This window comes from Plectropomus leopardus, chromosome 4, assembly GCF_008729295.1.
Source record: "Plectropomus leopardus isolate mb chromosome 4, YSFRI_Pleo_2.0, whole genome shotgun sequence".
In the NCBI taxonomy this organism is placed as follows: Eukaryota; Metazoa; Chordata; class Actinopteri; order Perciformes; family Serranidae; genus Plectropomus; species Plectropomus leopardus.
The window spans coordinates 35570082-35584404 of NC_056466.1; the positions used below are offsets into that span (position 1 = coordinate 35570082).

Consider the following 14323-nt stretch of genomic DNA (forward strand, 5'->3'; position numbering starts at 1 on the left):
GAAATATTGTACTTTTTACTTCATTATATTTATCTGGCAGCTTTAGTTACTTTACAAATTCAGTTGGGTAGTATTTTTTATAATACAAGTATTATAAAATGAATGGTTGATTAAAAACGAGCTGATCAACAGAAAATGAATTGCTAACTATTCTGATAAACATTTAGGTAATTTTCTTTTCTCTCTCTCGAATAGTTTTGAGTATTTTGTTGTTTCTGATTTGAGTACTTTAGCAACTCTTTTAATAAAAAATTCAGTCATTCTCTTTTTCTCCCAGTCTTTCTTTCTTGATTTTTTTAATATTTTTTTTTTTTAGCTTTTTTGTTTCAACTTATTTTATTTTTCTGAATTGGAAACTTTGGCATCTACCCTGATTTCAGTCATTCTCTTTTATCTCTCTCTATTCCTTTTGTATTTGTATTTTGTTTCTTTTTGCATTTCATTTAAAGCATATTTGAGTACTTCAAGCACTGTATGAGTCCTATCTATTATTATTATTATCATTATTATTACTTTTAAATAGTGTGGTTTTTTTTTCCTTTTTTCATTTTCCTGGGCACGTTGGCAACTATTTTAATAAGCATTTGGTCATTTTCTTTTTCTTCTTTTTTGAATAGTTTGGAATTTTGGAGGGCGTGATTTATAGATTTTTCGGAATAGGGTACTTTTCATACTTGCATTACATTTCCTTCCTTACTTCTACTTCAGTAGCTATAATTTGTAATGTAGGTCTTTTAATTTCAACCGAGTATTTTCACAGTGGGATACTAGTACTTTTATTCAAGTAAAGGAACTGAATACCCCCTGCTTAATTACGAAGTTTTAATATCACTTAAAATCCATAACATCACAACATTGTGCCAAACCCAGCACACAGCGCATGTTGTTGCGGCAACTGGCCTGCAGGGAGCGCGCTGGTGCGCCCGTGCTCTCTGAGAGGGGGTGTCCCCTGCAGTGAGTGTTGGACAGCAGCTGAGTGCTCCTCCTCAATCATCTTTAAAAGCTGCTGGAAGCACTCGGACACGCACTCAGAAACCTGCTGATAACCGAGACAAGATGTTCTGCAGACGGGCTTTGCAAAGAGTGGGGCCGCTGGCACGGAGGGTTTTCAACCCAGCAGCCAGAAATGGTGAGTAGCTGATGGTTTTTCACGGAGTTAATGACTTTTCAATCAAGTTTCCGTCATGTGTCGTCAAATTAATGCAAGTAGAGAAAAGATTGCAGTGTAGTGCGTCTATCAGCTGTTCAAATTAAAATGAGAGGACTAATTGAAGCATCTCGTTGAATTGAATTTTCAGAAAGACTCATAGATTGGTGTTCAAAACGGGTCACAGCCGCTCAAATGACATGCTCTTTGAAAGTGAATTTATGCAGCTTCCCTTTGAAACTCACATTTTCTGTGAGAAACGTGTAAAAGTGTGTTTCCATTGTGCAGAGAGCAGTTCGAGGGAGGTGTGTCCTGCTTCGGGAACACACCGTTCCTGCGCGCTGGTTATGAAAGAGCACAGCGCACGCTATAAAAACTCTTTCTGTTTTAAAGGTTTTTTGACCAAACTTAATCAAGTGCATTTGATTTTTTGAATGCAATAATTCATGTCTCGTGTTGTCCGATGTTTGTCAAAAAAATGATTTACTGTCGATTCTTTGTCCTGGTAACACGTTGTTCTTAAATTGTGAGCTGGAGCACATGGAGATCAGCTGTGGCCTGCACAAATGTCAGCCCCCCTCATAACCATTGAAATATTGCATTTAAATAATTCAGACATTTCTGCTGCACCTGAATCACACATTTATGCAGCTTAACTGTATTTTAAACACTGCAGTGTTCCACGTTGAACGGGATTCACTGGGATTTTTTAGGACTCCTTCTCTCTTCGCACAGCCATGCCCGGATCATCCTTTAACTCTGGGATGTGAGCATGTGGAATTCAGCCTGCTTTAATTTCCTGTTAACGCTTTGAGCAAGTTGACTTGTTCTCCTTCAAAAAACATGGACGGAAGGCAACAAGCAATGAAGTGACCCCAAAAATTGCGAGAAATGAGTGAAAGGTACAAGAAAATTACCTGAAAATTGTTTTTTAAAAGTTGCCAAGTTGGTTTTTGAAAGAAATCGCAACAGTTTGCTCAAAGTTCAAAGGTCCAAATTTGTGTGAGAGGCGTCTGAAAGCAGCACAAGAAAAGTCATGTATCTCCAGGTTTCAAAGGGTTAAACAGTTGCTAAAGTTCTGACTGATGGTGCAACAAAACCCCAAAAACCTGAGTTTGTGAAAAACCGTGCAGAGGTGACAGGGTCACAGCGGGCCTGACCTTGTCGTCCTGCAGATTCTCCTCTGACTCCGTCTCAGCCCGTCAGCTGACACAGGAGGAGAGCACACGCATGCTAACACACGTGTCATGTCAGCAGCCATCTTATGTGTTGTTGCCATGCGTGTCTGTTTTTACAGGCTTGAACCTCACAGCAGGGATTAACTGATTACCTGTATAAATAACCTGGACTTGGACTTGTCCCAACATTGCTGTGTCACAGGTATTAGAGGCAGGAGGATGAGGGGGGTACTCCTGCAGGAGTTCATCCGCAAGAGGACAATGTCCAGCTCAGTTAAAGTTTGATACACACACAGCTTCATTAATTTGTCACTTAGAATTAATTGCTGCTGTAGTCTTACCTCCACTGCATGGTCTGGCGCAGTTCGACTTGCAAGGATCCGTTCTGTAGTGGTTTTTCATCAGAAAAAGTTGTGGATAGAAGGCTACCTGGTACTTTTCAATTCAACAGGCTTTATTGGCATGAAAACCCAAAACTTCATATTGAGTGCTGCAGGCAGGGATTTTTTAATTTTTTTTATTTTTGGTGGTCAACCAAATGGTATTGCCATGATTCCCTTGTCGAAAAAGTCAATGGGATATATAGATATATTTTTTAATTGTCTTTAGGGTTATTGCAGAAAATAAGCATCATGACAAACAAGTTTTACACTTTTGGTTCATTTTTTTCGTGTTTTCTGATTTCTTGAAGCATGCTAATGTAATGTCCTTGACAACCTCTTCAGTCTTATTTAGCAGCTTTATAGCAACCACCTTTTATAAGATGCGTAAAAATGCATGAGTGGGGTATTTACTGACATATTTATGTCATTGAACAAAATGTGAAAATTAATAAATATTGATTTTTTTTAAACCATATAAAACCCATGTAAAAAATCCCATTGACTTTGAGACCAGGGAAGCACAAGTACAACAATGATAGCTTCTTTCTTTCTTTTTTTTTTTTTTTTTTTTTTTTGGTGGCTGTGGTTTGCAGGATGCAGCATTGTGCTTTCCTACCTCCTGTCTCTCTGCCTCTGGTCGCCTTGTTCAGACCTCAGCCATCTTTAAATTCTGCTTCCATTTCGATTTCAGTGACACACTTCTAAGGTTTTGTAACTGCCTTTTGCACAGCTGTGCTGAGGCTGCAAATCCTGAATTATTTTTGGTTTGATTAAACTGTGTATTTAAACCATGTCTGTATTGCTGAGGCTTGGAAAATTAGGCAAACTAGATTGAAAAGAACATGCATACTATATGACATCAGTTTATTTGATGCATGTCAAGTATGAAGGCATACAAAATATACTATTCATGTTTTCTTAAAGGTTTAATCTCTCGGCGTTAAGGCAAAAGTTTGGTCAAACAACTTTTGAGGTAACTGTTTTGCTAGCCTCTCCAAAAAGTCATGAAGTGACCCAGCATGAGCCGACGAATGTGCGTCAGGTACACAGCACTCTGTGTGACTCAGGATGTAAAGCACCGCCCCCAAGTGATAATCAAATATTTAGGGAGTCTCATTCGACTATGGCGGTTTCTCTTTTGTCTTCATACATTCATACCATACTGGAATTTCACCAGGGTATATGCTATATAATGGTATCTGTGTGCGGCGCCAATACCCAACCCCGAGCACTGCAGGCTGTCCTGCCATTTTCAGTCTACTCAGTACACAATACACTCATAAGACGTCAAAAATGGTAATATATTTACACATATTTTCCTTAATAAGCAGAGAGAAACAACCATACACCTTCTGGTTTAATGTTTCTGTCTTTTACCCAACTAAAAGTAGCTCAACCACCTCGTTAACTCATCATACACGGCGTGACACACCAAGCTGGCATCTGAGAACTAGCAGCAACGCAAGCTGCTGCTTAGCTTCAGTCACCACTTCTCAGCCAAAAAGTTGCACAGAACGCCAAACTGATGGCCAACACGCACCTGTGCCTGCTTCAGAGGAGTCTCTCCTCCATACCAGCAGATGGCAGTTGTCTGTATTCATTATGCAAAACAAGAGAGCAGAAGCCCGCCATTTAGCCAGCTAACGCAATTTAGCCAGTTAGCCCATTAATAAAACAAACCAATAAGAACAAAGTAAATTTACTAAGGGCCAGTGAAGTTTATTTCCACCCTCCTTTGTTTTGACTTTGGTGGTTAGTTTACTTTTTCACTTCTGTTTTTCATCACGTATACTGAGCTGAGTGGCCAGTCAGTGATTTCACTGACTGACTGATGGGCTCCACAGCTGCTCCCGCCGATCAGAGTTGTCAGACTGATAGTGTTAAACTATTGTGCCAGTGGCTCAAAATTATGGTATTTTTGAGAAAAATTATTATACCCCAGTCACAATCATGTGAACAAATAGGTTAAATTTATAACTTTATTAAACAAGTATTATATGTGACTTTATGACACATCTACAAATCTACCCATTCTGACTGTCTCAGAGAGAGGCTTTTCATATTTTCAGTCTTCTCAGTCTGGCGCTGGCGGCGAAGTGTTTATGAAAAAAGTCGACAGCGGTGCGTGCTCGACAAACATGACCCGAACGTGGCCTATCTCAAACATTATTGGCTGTAATTACATCATGTGAGAGATGATCTATAAACAAAGATGTAGGAGCCAGGAGCTGAGTTAAAATGAGATGTGTAAACTAAACTTAAGTGCTTACTTTAATTGTCAAAATGGTCAAATTATCGTAAATTACGGCAATTGTGGCACTATTGATCATACAAAAGGCAAATTATCGTACAAATACGATAATTATCGTACATCTGCCAACACTGCCGCTGATTCAACTTGCTAAATTGTTTGGAGCGGCTGTAAAACACTAAAGTGAAAAAAGCTGACGAGGGCCAACAGTGCAGGACACATCTCACCGTCGGCCCAGTGTGAGCCCACAGCCAATGGTTGGCTTGGTGTGCCGTGGCCTTAAAACACTTCCTTCAAACTCGAAAATAAAACTCACCAAAACTGTGTTGGTGTTATTGTTGAGTCTCATTCCCAGGTCAGATACTGATGCTGTTGGTTGGTGGTTCAGTCTGACCACCAACACAAAGCATCGGTATCTGCTGACCTGGGAACAAAACTAAATAATCAACTCTCTCCAGAGTTAAAAACATAACTGATTTTTTTTTTTCTAAATCTTGAATATATAAATTGGAATGTGCCGTAAATGTTTGACTGGTTAAAGATTTTGTGTATGTGACAGGTGAACAGTCATCCATGTCTTTATATAGAGGAGAGCTGTCGGGGAAAAGTCACAGGATGAGTTATGATTTGCCTGAACACATATGAGACATGCTAAGGACAACAAGGGATGGGCTGTGCTGTACATTGTCTTCTCTCACACCTTAAGATGGCCTCCTCAGGTTGCTGAGTCAACCATGTGCACGTGCAAACACACACATGGTGTGGATCATGCTAAACATATCGTATGTACTGTGACCGTGTGCATGTTCACTCTTTGCTGTGTGTGAGTGTGAGAGGGAGATCTAGGTAGGAAGAGATTAGGCTGAGGCAGTGCTTTGGATGCAGGCTGGTTTTATTTCCAGCCTCCTCTGCATGCACCACTGGCAATCCTTTAAACACCAGCAAATCTGTTGACAGGCTGCTCAGGCTGCAGCCACATCACTACAGCCTGTTAAAAAGCATGGGACAGCAACTCCTGACGCATGTCTTCAGTCACTCATTCATATGAATTTCAATTGATTTTTTTTTTAAAAGATGTTTTTTTAATTGTAAATCTAAGATATGGAAGCAGGAAGTGTTTGTGTTCATGTGTGTTAAGGATTTAAATTTAAGGGACAGTTAGGTGTTTAGCTTGGCTGCTTCCAAATCTTTCCATGTCCTCTACAACAAATGAGCAGGGCTGTATTGTGTAACTGGATTAAGGGATGGGAACATGTTGATGCTTTCAGAATGCACTGGTCTGTGCTGAGTTGTACTTTTATGGAACCGTTTCCCCGAAGAAAACACAGAAAGATGATAGTACTTTGTCTTCAGTTTGGGCAATATCTAATTTTTCATACTTTTCTGAAATTTCGCCAGGGTATAGAGTATAAGACCGTATGAGTGTGCAGCGCTCACCCTCTACTTTCAGTTTTTCAGACTAATACAGAATAGAAATATACAAAATGTTAAAAGTAATACTCTCACACCTATTTACCTTAATAAACAAAGAAATACGACCTTTTCAACTCAACTTTCTCTGTCGCAGAAGAATGACAGGGATTGATTGCCTTGTGAACTAATCAAAACCATTATTCAAGCTCAACAGAACCAAAATAAAACTCACTCAAACCGTCTTGGTAACTCTTGTGAGTACTCTACCATGAAACTTAAATTAATAGCCCAGACTATTATTTGCTTCAACCACTGAAGTCAACAGGGTTATGTTTGGGACAGGCGTCTATGTGGGATGGGCTTTTATTACCTTTCACACAAAACTGTTGCTCAGCAAAGATAGAAATACAATTAAATAGTTTATATAAACCTCTTTTTTGCATCTCTATTTTTTACTATGCTGGTAGTACTGTCTGCACTTTGGTGCTCATGGTTTCAGTAAAATGAATTGTAGAGAATCTTACCAAGCTAAATGTATGCATCTATATTGACAAAAGTTAAAACATTCAAACATTGTTTACGCAATTTAAGCAGCAAATTAATTTAGGAAGGAGCAGGGAGCCAAAAACTTTTTATAAAAATGAACAGCATGCTAACCAGGCCTCTAATTAAGAAGTGCTTTTATTTGTCAAAATTTGAAGCCACACCAGGCTAATAAAAAGGGACTTGCTTGTATTTGAAGTTTAACGGTAGTTGGTAAGTTTGCTGTTCCAACAAAACATGCCGTTATTACCCACAGTCTCTCTGCCTGCTGGCTGTTTACAGTACTGTAACTTCTCCCTCCACCCCTAGGTATCGCTGTCTTTCAGCTCAGCTGCCTGTTCCACTGGAGACTGACTTCTAGTGGTGCGTGCTGTGCACTACATACAATTATATACAAGTTTAATAGAAAGAGAAGCGCTGTATTTGTGATGGTATTGTAAAATATACCATGGGGATTTCCAAATACTCTGGTACACTGTGATACTGCCCAAGCCTATGTTGTCTCTTATTTTCATTTGTGATTGATGCTTATTTTGGATCTCATGATATAAAACAGCAGGCATGTGTTCAATCAGTGGTTGGATAAAGGTGCACACAATTCCATCCCAGTTCAGAGTTAAAGTTGTGTGTTTGTGTGACAATTAGCTGAAGCTTCAGTAATTACCAGATATTTCTCACTGAAGTGTCAAACTCCAAAAGTGATTTGGGGGACAGCCTTGGGATTCAGCTTCCCATCATATGTCCCACCAAACTAACCCTGTACCTCTGGTCTCTTAGCAGCTCCAGTGCGACACATGGCCTTTGGCATCCCCGGTGGCTCCAGCAACATGGCATACTTTGTTCTGTGCGGAGGAGGCCTCACTGCTGCCGTTGTCTATGTGAGTATCTCTGTGAGGTTTAACCTGATCTGTCAGTCAGCATTATTACTCTTTTAGTGCTTTTGTTTGGATTCCTTAAAGTGGTATTCCATTCACAATCTGTCTCCGTAGTTTCAGCACTTTGTGTGATGTCAGTATTTCTTCAGAAATAGTATTTGGATGCTTTGAGAGAGTAATCACTTGCTCCTCTCCTTATTCCACACTGTAAAAGATATTAAAGTGAAAATCTTATCAAAGATCTTAAAGGTCCAGTGTGTAGGATTAAGGGGGATGTATTGGCAGAAATGCCCCTCCCTGAGCTACCACCTTATCGTGGTGGAGGGGTTTGCGTGTCCCCAGGTAAAAAGAAATGAAATATAAGTGTTTTGTTTAGTATATAATCAGCTGAAAATAAGAACTGTGTTTTTGTTACTTTAGAATGAGCTGTTTATAACTACTTAGGGAGCAGGTCCTCAGCTACGGAGTCCACCATGTTGTAACAGCATGTTTCTACTGTAGCCCAGAATAGACAAATCCAACACTGGCTTTACATAGAAGCATTTGGAGTTTTTGTATCGGCCACCAAAGTTAGCAGCCCCTCCACGATGAGCAGTGAGAACTTTGTCACAGAAGACTGACAAGGCTTAATTGCCTTGTTAACGCAACTCAACAGAAACAAATTCAATCACCAGCTCCCATTTGATCAAAGTAAATCCTTAATTCACCAAGTTAGATGTAAAAAAACATGCCGTTATTCCCCACACTCTCTCTCTGCCTGCTGTTTACAGTCTTGTAACTTCTCCCTCGACCACTAGGTGTCGCTGTGTCTTTCAGCTCCACTGCCTTGTCCACCAGTAGAGACCAGAGACTGTGATGGTGTATGCTGTGCATACTACATACATACATACATACATACACTACATACAATGAGTTTAATGGAAAGAGGAGGGCCTGTATTTATGACGGTATTGAAAAAAATGGCACTGCCATGCCACTGACATGTTTGGTTCTTTCCATATACCTAGAAATGCTGGTGTGCATCAGTCAGAGATGGGAAACCATGAATGACTGGTGCAACTATTGACATCCACTTCTGATTCCAAAATCTGAACCCCAACACTAGCTGTTTGTGATCATCAGTCTGTCCAGTGTGCTGTTTTGGCTGGTGTAAACTGGGAGACAGACTGGACTGTGTTGCAGAAATCAGCACAGCTCAGAGACTGGAGGGGACTCAGAGGGTTCTTTGTGCTTTCTGCAGACAGTAAACCAGAGCAGGTCTGCCCAGACAATAGCTGTCAGCACAAGTGTGTATCAGCTGTTTGTTCATGTTAAACAAAATGTCAGTGTAAGCTGTTTTTATCATTTGAATGTGTGCTGGAATGTAATAAGTGCATATCTGCTCTCTTTTTCTCAGGCCTACAAGGCAGTCAATGGTGATAGTGAGGACAAACTGGCCACTGTGGACAACGCAGCAAAGGGTCAGTGGTTGAGAGAAGCACATGCAAATGCACGCACACACACACTCACACTTACACTTGGTGGGATTCCATTACAGATTTGTGCAAAACTTAAGTGATATTTTGGAAATGTTGATAAAACCCAACATCGAGATGACTGTGTTTCCACTGAGTGATGTTCTGCGACTTCTCTCTGGCGATAACATGAAGCATGGTGATGGATGTTCAAAATATTAATAGCTGTATTTCTGTTGCAGCCACTGCACTGGCTGTCATTGTTACCAATCGAAGGCCACGTAGGCGTGTTATGGAAGATAATGGAAAGACAAGCCCTAGTATTTTGGATAATAGTTAAAAGCATGCACCATTGTACAGTATCCCCAATTCTACATATACCCAACAAGCACATTTTTATCAGATTCTAGTAATTGTAAAACAAAATGTTGGGGATCCTTGGTGTCAGTGTTTCACCATTTAATCCTTAGAAACCTGAGCAAATTGGCTTTATTCCTCCCGTAAAAACATGGTAAGAAGGCAATGAGTAAATAGTCAAAGGCGTTTGGATGCAGTACAAGAAAAGTGAACTCCATCCAGGTTTCAGAGGGTTAAATAAAACATTAGAATCAGTACTTTGCTGTATGTCCATGAAGAGTGAGGGCACTTTTTAATGATTTTGACTCCTGTTTTGAAGTTCTGAGTTTGGTATTTTGTCTGGCTTCACCACCCAAACATCAAACTCTGTAGCGTTAGCTCGCCTTCCTGTTTTTATTTCTGTCTGCAAATTGCCCATTCAGCCAGTATGAGTTCATGGCTCCACGCCCAGAGCAGCTAACTAGCCTGTATGGGGATAAGCTGCCGCTGGTTCAACGGTGTCCATGCAGCCTGGAGGAATAGAAAGCTGTGCTCCCTACAGTGACTCTACTGCTCTGCTCTTAAACTGACTAGTGATCGCATTATGTAATGGAGTACAAAGTCACAGAAACGTCTTGATGCACATGGTAATGGTGATTAAAGTGACTGCGATGGAGGATCACATTGTACTGTCACATTAATCTGAATACACACCACTAAGTATCAATAGAGTCCGGGACACATGCCACATCTTTAACCGCCTGGAAAACGCGGGTTTGGACGCTCGGTGCCAACTTTCAAGAGCATGGAGGCAGGTTGTGTCTGAGGTTGCTAAGCAGCACCATGTCATCGCACTCTGACCAGAAATCCTGAGTGCAGAGCTGATCTTGATCCAGGCCTTAAGTGTGTATTAGATGTAATCTGTGGGACAGATGTGGTCCCCATGTTTCATATTTCACAAACTGCAATGGAAGCACTTTTTTGGCTTTTATAGCTCACATGATGCTATGGCTATGTGCTTGTTGGTAGGAACTGGCTCCCTCGGGCATGATGCAGCACACGCTACAAGAGGGGTTAACTGCATCAAGTAACTCTTCAAAAGTTGAGCAGATCATCCAGAAGTTTCTAATTCACAATTCCTCTGTGAAATCTTTGACTATCACCTCCCAGAAATCCCTCATAAATACATGTTCTGAACATCCATCGCCATGTTTCTTGGAATGTTATCACCAGAGGATAAGTCGCATAACATCACTTAATGGAACGTCATCTTGCAATTGTGTTTTATCGACATTTCGAAAATTTGGCTTCAGTTTTGCGCAATGCAATGTAATTGCAAACCTGCCTACTGGTGATACAGAGGGACACATGCATCTCGTTTGTCATCCACCTAACAGTGTTGCATGCCAACATTTTCAAAACAAAATAGAGCAGGCTAGAGTGAGAGTCTCTCACATGGGGATATTTGAAAATAGCATATTTGTGCATTGACTCCTCAGGCAAAATCAGGAGTGTAGCACAGCTGGAGAGCACCAAAACAACACTCTACCAAGTTTATTTTCTCCAAGCATGGTTTGGAATTTATGATGGTTGAAATTCATATTCACATATTAACAATTAATGAAGACAAAAAGGTCAAGAAAGATTGCTGTTATTCATTTCTGATTCCAACCTCTCGTTCTTATGCTCCAGCAGCTGAGGCAGCACCAGAGGTAGCAGCTCCTGCAGCTGAGCCCGCCCCAGCGGAGGAGGCGGCGCCGCCCACAGAGGTCATCGCAGAGGTCGTCCCAGAGTCTGCCCCTGCCCCTGCTCCTGCAGAACCTGTAGCAGAGACCGCTGCTGAACCCATTGTTGAGGCCGTGCCTGAAGCAGCCGCTGAGGTGGTTGTTGCTGAACCTGCAGCAGAGCCCGTAGCAGAGCCCGCAGCAGAGCCAGCAGTCACAGAGGAAGCTGCCCCTGCAGAGGTAGAGGCAGCTCCTGGAACCGCTCCTGTTGCTGCGGAAGTCGCCACCATGGAGGAAACCCCAGCAGAGGCCCCTGCAGTGGAGGCGCCTACAGCAGAGAGCGCTGGTACGGCAGCAGTAGCAGTAGAAGTCCCTGTTGCTCCCCCTGCTGAGGCAGAGACTGGGCCCGCAGCCCCTGAGGCTGAGGCGGCCCCTGCCGCTGAGGTGGCTGCGTAGAGCTTTAATGGTAGAAAGCAGAGCCACCTTGTTAGTTGTGCTGTGTCCCACCTCTCTGAGCCCGAGGAAAAAAGGACTCATGAACCCCTGATAAATTGGGGGGGGGCGGCATTTAGTTTTCACTTCTGCGTGGTTAATATATGTCCCAGTTGGGGGTTCACCAGTCCAGTTTTTGGGTTCCTTCCTTCCCTTACCTCACCCCAAACTCCACACCCAAACCAGAAGATTTGGCGTTTGTTTAAATTCAGTTTGGAAAATTCAGTTTCTATAGGAATTTTATAACCAGAGCAAATCCAAATTATGGTTTGTGTGTTGAACTTAATGATAAGGGATAGAAATGAGCTGATGACTAATCTAAGTGCTCTTAAAAAAGGACAGCCTCACATTTCTTCTTCCTCATCTAAAACCGTCAGCACACTGAATGAATGCTGTCCACATGATAAACTCGTCTGTCTCATTCAACATTTGCTCTTGACCTCTATCTGCTCAGCCACTGCTTACATCCAGCTATATCCCATCAGTCTCTGCTCACATCAGGACACTTTGCAAACAGTAGAGATTGAACACAGTCAGCACGATTAATTCTGTTAGCAACAGTTTGCTCTTCTTTTCATGACTGCAGCTTTTTAGTTTTCTTAATCATTTTTTGCATGTCTTTCCCTATTTGACTCCAGAATGACATGATATTGGAATAGTTGCTCATTTACCAGACATTTTATTTTCAGTGTGAAACTCATTTTTCCGATGTCTTTACTCCTTTAAATGTGAACTCTTTCAGGGAACATTACCGAACATGCATTCACTTGTCTCTGAGCAGTTTGTTTTCTGATTAATAGTCAAGTTTCTGAGAATAAAACATTAAGAGAAGGAAGTGTCTCAATATCGCATTTTTAAGAAGTAGTATATTCTGTTTATGGTTGTGTTGTGAATGTATGATTGTATCTATGATTTAGTTTTTATTTTTTGTGTTTTTATGAAGAACCTGTCGGTTGCAAAAGGACCGGTTTAGAATAATTATCTTTTTGGATCAGAATTAACTGTGGCCTAGAATTTATTCAGCCACTCTGGTGGTCGGTACGCCCCTGGTTTGCAGAAACAGACAGTGCATGCACCCCACAGCTCATGATTATTATGCTGTACAGAGGGGCTGATATAAAAATGTATTTTAGCCACTATAAAAAAAACACCTATCTACGAATTTGTAAACCTGAAGTTGTTACCTGAAGGAGGAAGGAAGTTACCTGAAAATTAGTTCAAAACAGAAAGTAAAAACACGGACTTGGAAATTAACTGGAAAAATACCCTGAAAATTATAATTCTGTAACATAATTTTAGATATGTAATTATGGTCATTATTTGGGTGGCTGTGGGTCAACTAATTGGAAGGTTGGGGGTTTGATCCCCGGCTCCTGTGACCAAAGTGTCCTTTGGCAAGATACTGAACCCCAAATTGCTCCCAATGGCCTGTCTGTCTGTCTGAAAAACTGATTAGCAGGTAGGACCTTCTAGTGGGAAACATCATGGAGATGAATTATTTCTTTGCTTGAAGATAAGGGATTCAGAGAAGGATCCAACAAGCTATGGGAAGCTACCTCCAGTAATGACATACTGGGTGTCCTGCAAGAAATGATTTATGAACAAATTATTTAACAAATTTTATTATATTACATCATTTTGTTAGCACCATAGATTTTTAGGGGTCACCAATGTTTTATTTTTGCTTTTCTTTGGTAAGAAAATTCTTCTCTTCAACATCTCATGTTTCTCTTACCAGATAATTACAAGAAAATATAAGTCAATATAAGAGAATGTTGCTGCATGAGGCCCAATGAGTGTATCATGGAAGGCAGTAAAAGCAATGATAAATGGAGAGTTAACATCATATGCACAAACAGAAAGAAATGCATTGTGATTACAAAGGACGCATGAAAAAAAAGGAAACCATAAGCAGCCACAGAACAGTGTGTTTTTTAAGTTAAAGATACAACCTGGAAGCCTACCTAGAAATCTACCTAGCTATAGTCAGAATAAGCAGAGCCAGGGAGAAATGAGCTGCAGGCAGCACTCAGTCAGAAACCGCCAGATGGGCGTGGCAGGTCTTGCTCACCCCTGCCAGCACTCGTCCATGTGAACGTTTTTTTCTTTCTAAATGTCTCTCAGGTTTGTGTCAGCTTTTTTCTTGCTTCCTCATTGTGACAGGTGCAGTTTAAAGCAGTCCCACAGACAGGTCAAGACTAATCCAGATTACAATACTTGTTTTAGGATGTCCCTGTGGACTGGCCGTTGGTGGCAGTCCCTGCATGTTTACTGTCTTAACAGCATATAAATGCATCACTACAAAAATCCTCACCTTTGTCTAAAAACAAGACTTTTGTCTTGGGTGTTTTGGTGTTTTTGAGTGTGAAGCTCAGTGCTGAGTTGACACCAGCAGAGGGAGCATGAACTGGCTCATAGTCGCCTGTAGATTATCTCCCGAACCTGTGCAGACTGTAGACTGTGCAGTAACAGACACCTGCTCAAGGTAAGTAACAAAAGAGCACAGTGATGCTCTACAAACAAAAGT

General features: G+C 41.1%; 1 protein-coding gene across 3 annotated transcripts; it reads left to right on the forward strand.

Annotated features, from left to right (window-relative positions):
- Positions 1-923: 923 nt before the first annotated feature.
- Positions 924-12631, forward strand: LOC121942337 (cytochrome c1-like). 3 transcript variants are annotated; one of them, XM_042485517.1, is made up of 4 exons: positions 924-1129; positions 7696-7793; positions 9187-9250; positions 11273-12631. In XM_042485517.1, the coding sequence occupies exons 1-4, from the start codon at positions 1057-1059 to the stop codon at positions 11758-11760; spliced, it is 723 nt and encodes a 240-aa protein (XP_042341451.1). In that variant the 5' UTR covers positions 924-1056; the 3' UTR covers positions 11761-12631. The 3 variants fall into 3 exon arrangements, with proteins under 3 accessions (XP_042341451.1, XP_042341449.1, XP_042341450.1); XM_042485515.1 differs by having other exon boundaries at positions 925-1129; positions 7693-7793; XM_042485516.1 differs by having other exon boundaries at positions 926-1129; positions 7693-7793; positions 11276-12631.
- The last annotated feature ends 1692 nt before the right edge of the window (positions 12632-14323 follow it).

What these genes read in the sequence shown, in the direction of transcription:
- LOC121942337 (XM_042485515.1), top strand. Translation starts at nt 1,057, where the DNA reads ATGTTCTGCAGACGGGCTTTGCAAAGAGTGGGGCCGCTGGCACGGAGG. An exon ending in TCACTGCTGCCGTTGTCTAT is followed by an intron (nt 7,794 to 9,186) that starts GTGAGTATCTCT and finishes TCTTTTTCTCAG; the next exon opens with GCCTACAAGGCAGTCAATGG. An exon ending in TGTGGACAACGCAGCAAAGG is followed by an intron (nt 9,251 to 11,272) that starts GTCAGTGGTTGA and finishes CTTATGCTCCAG; the next exon opens with CAGCTGAGGCAGCACCAGAG.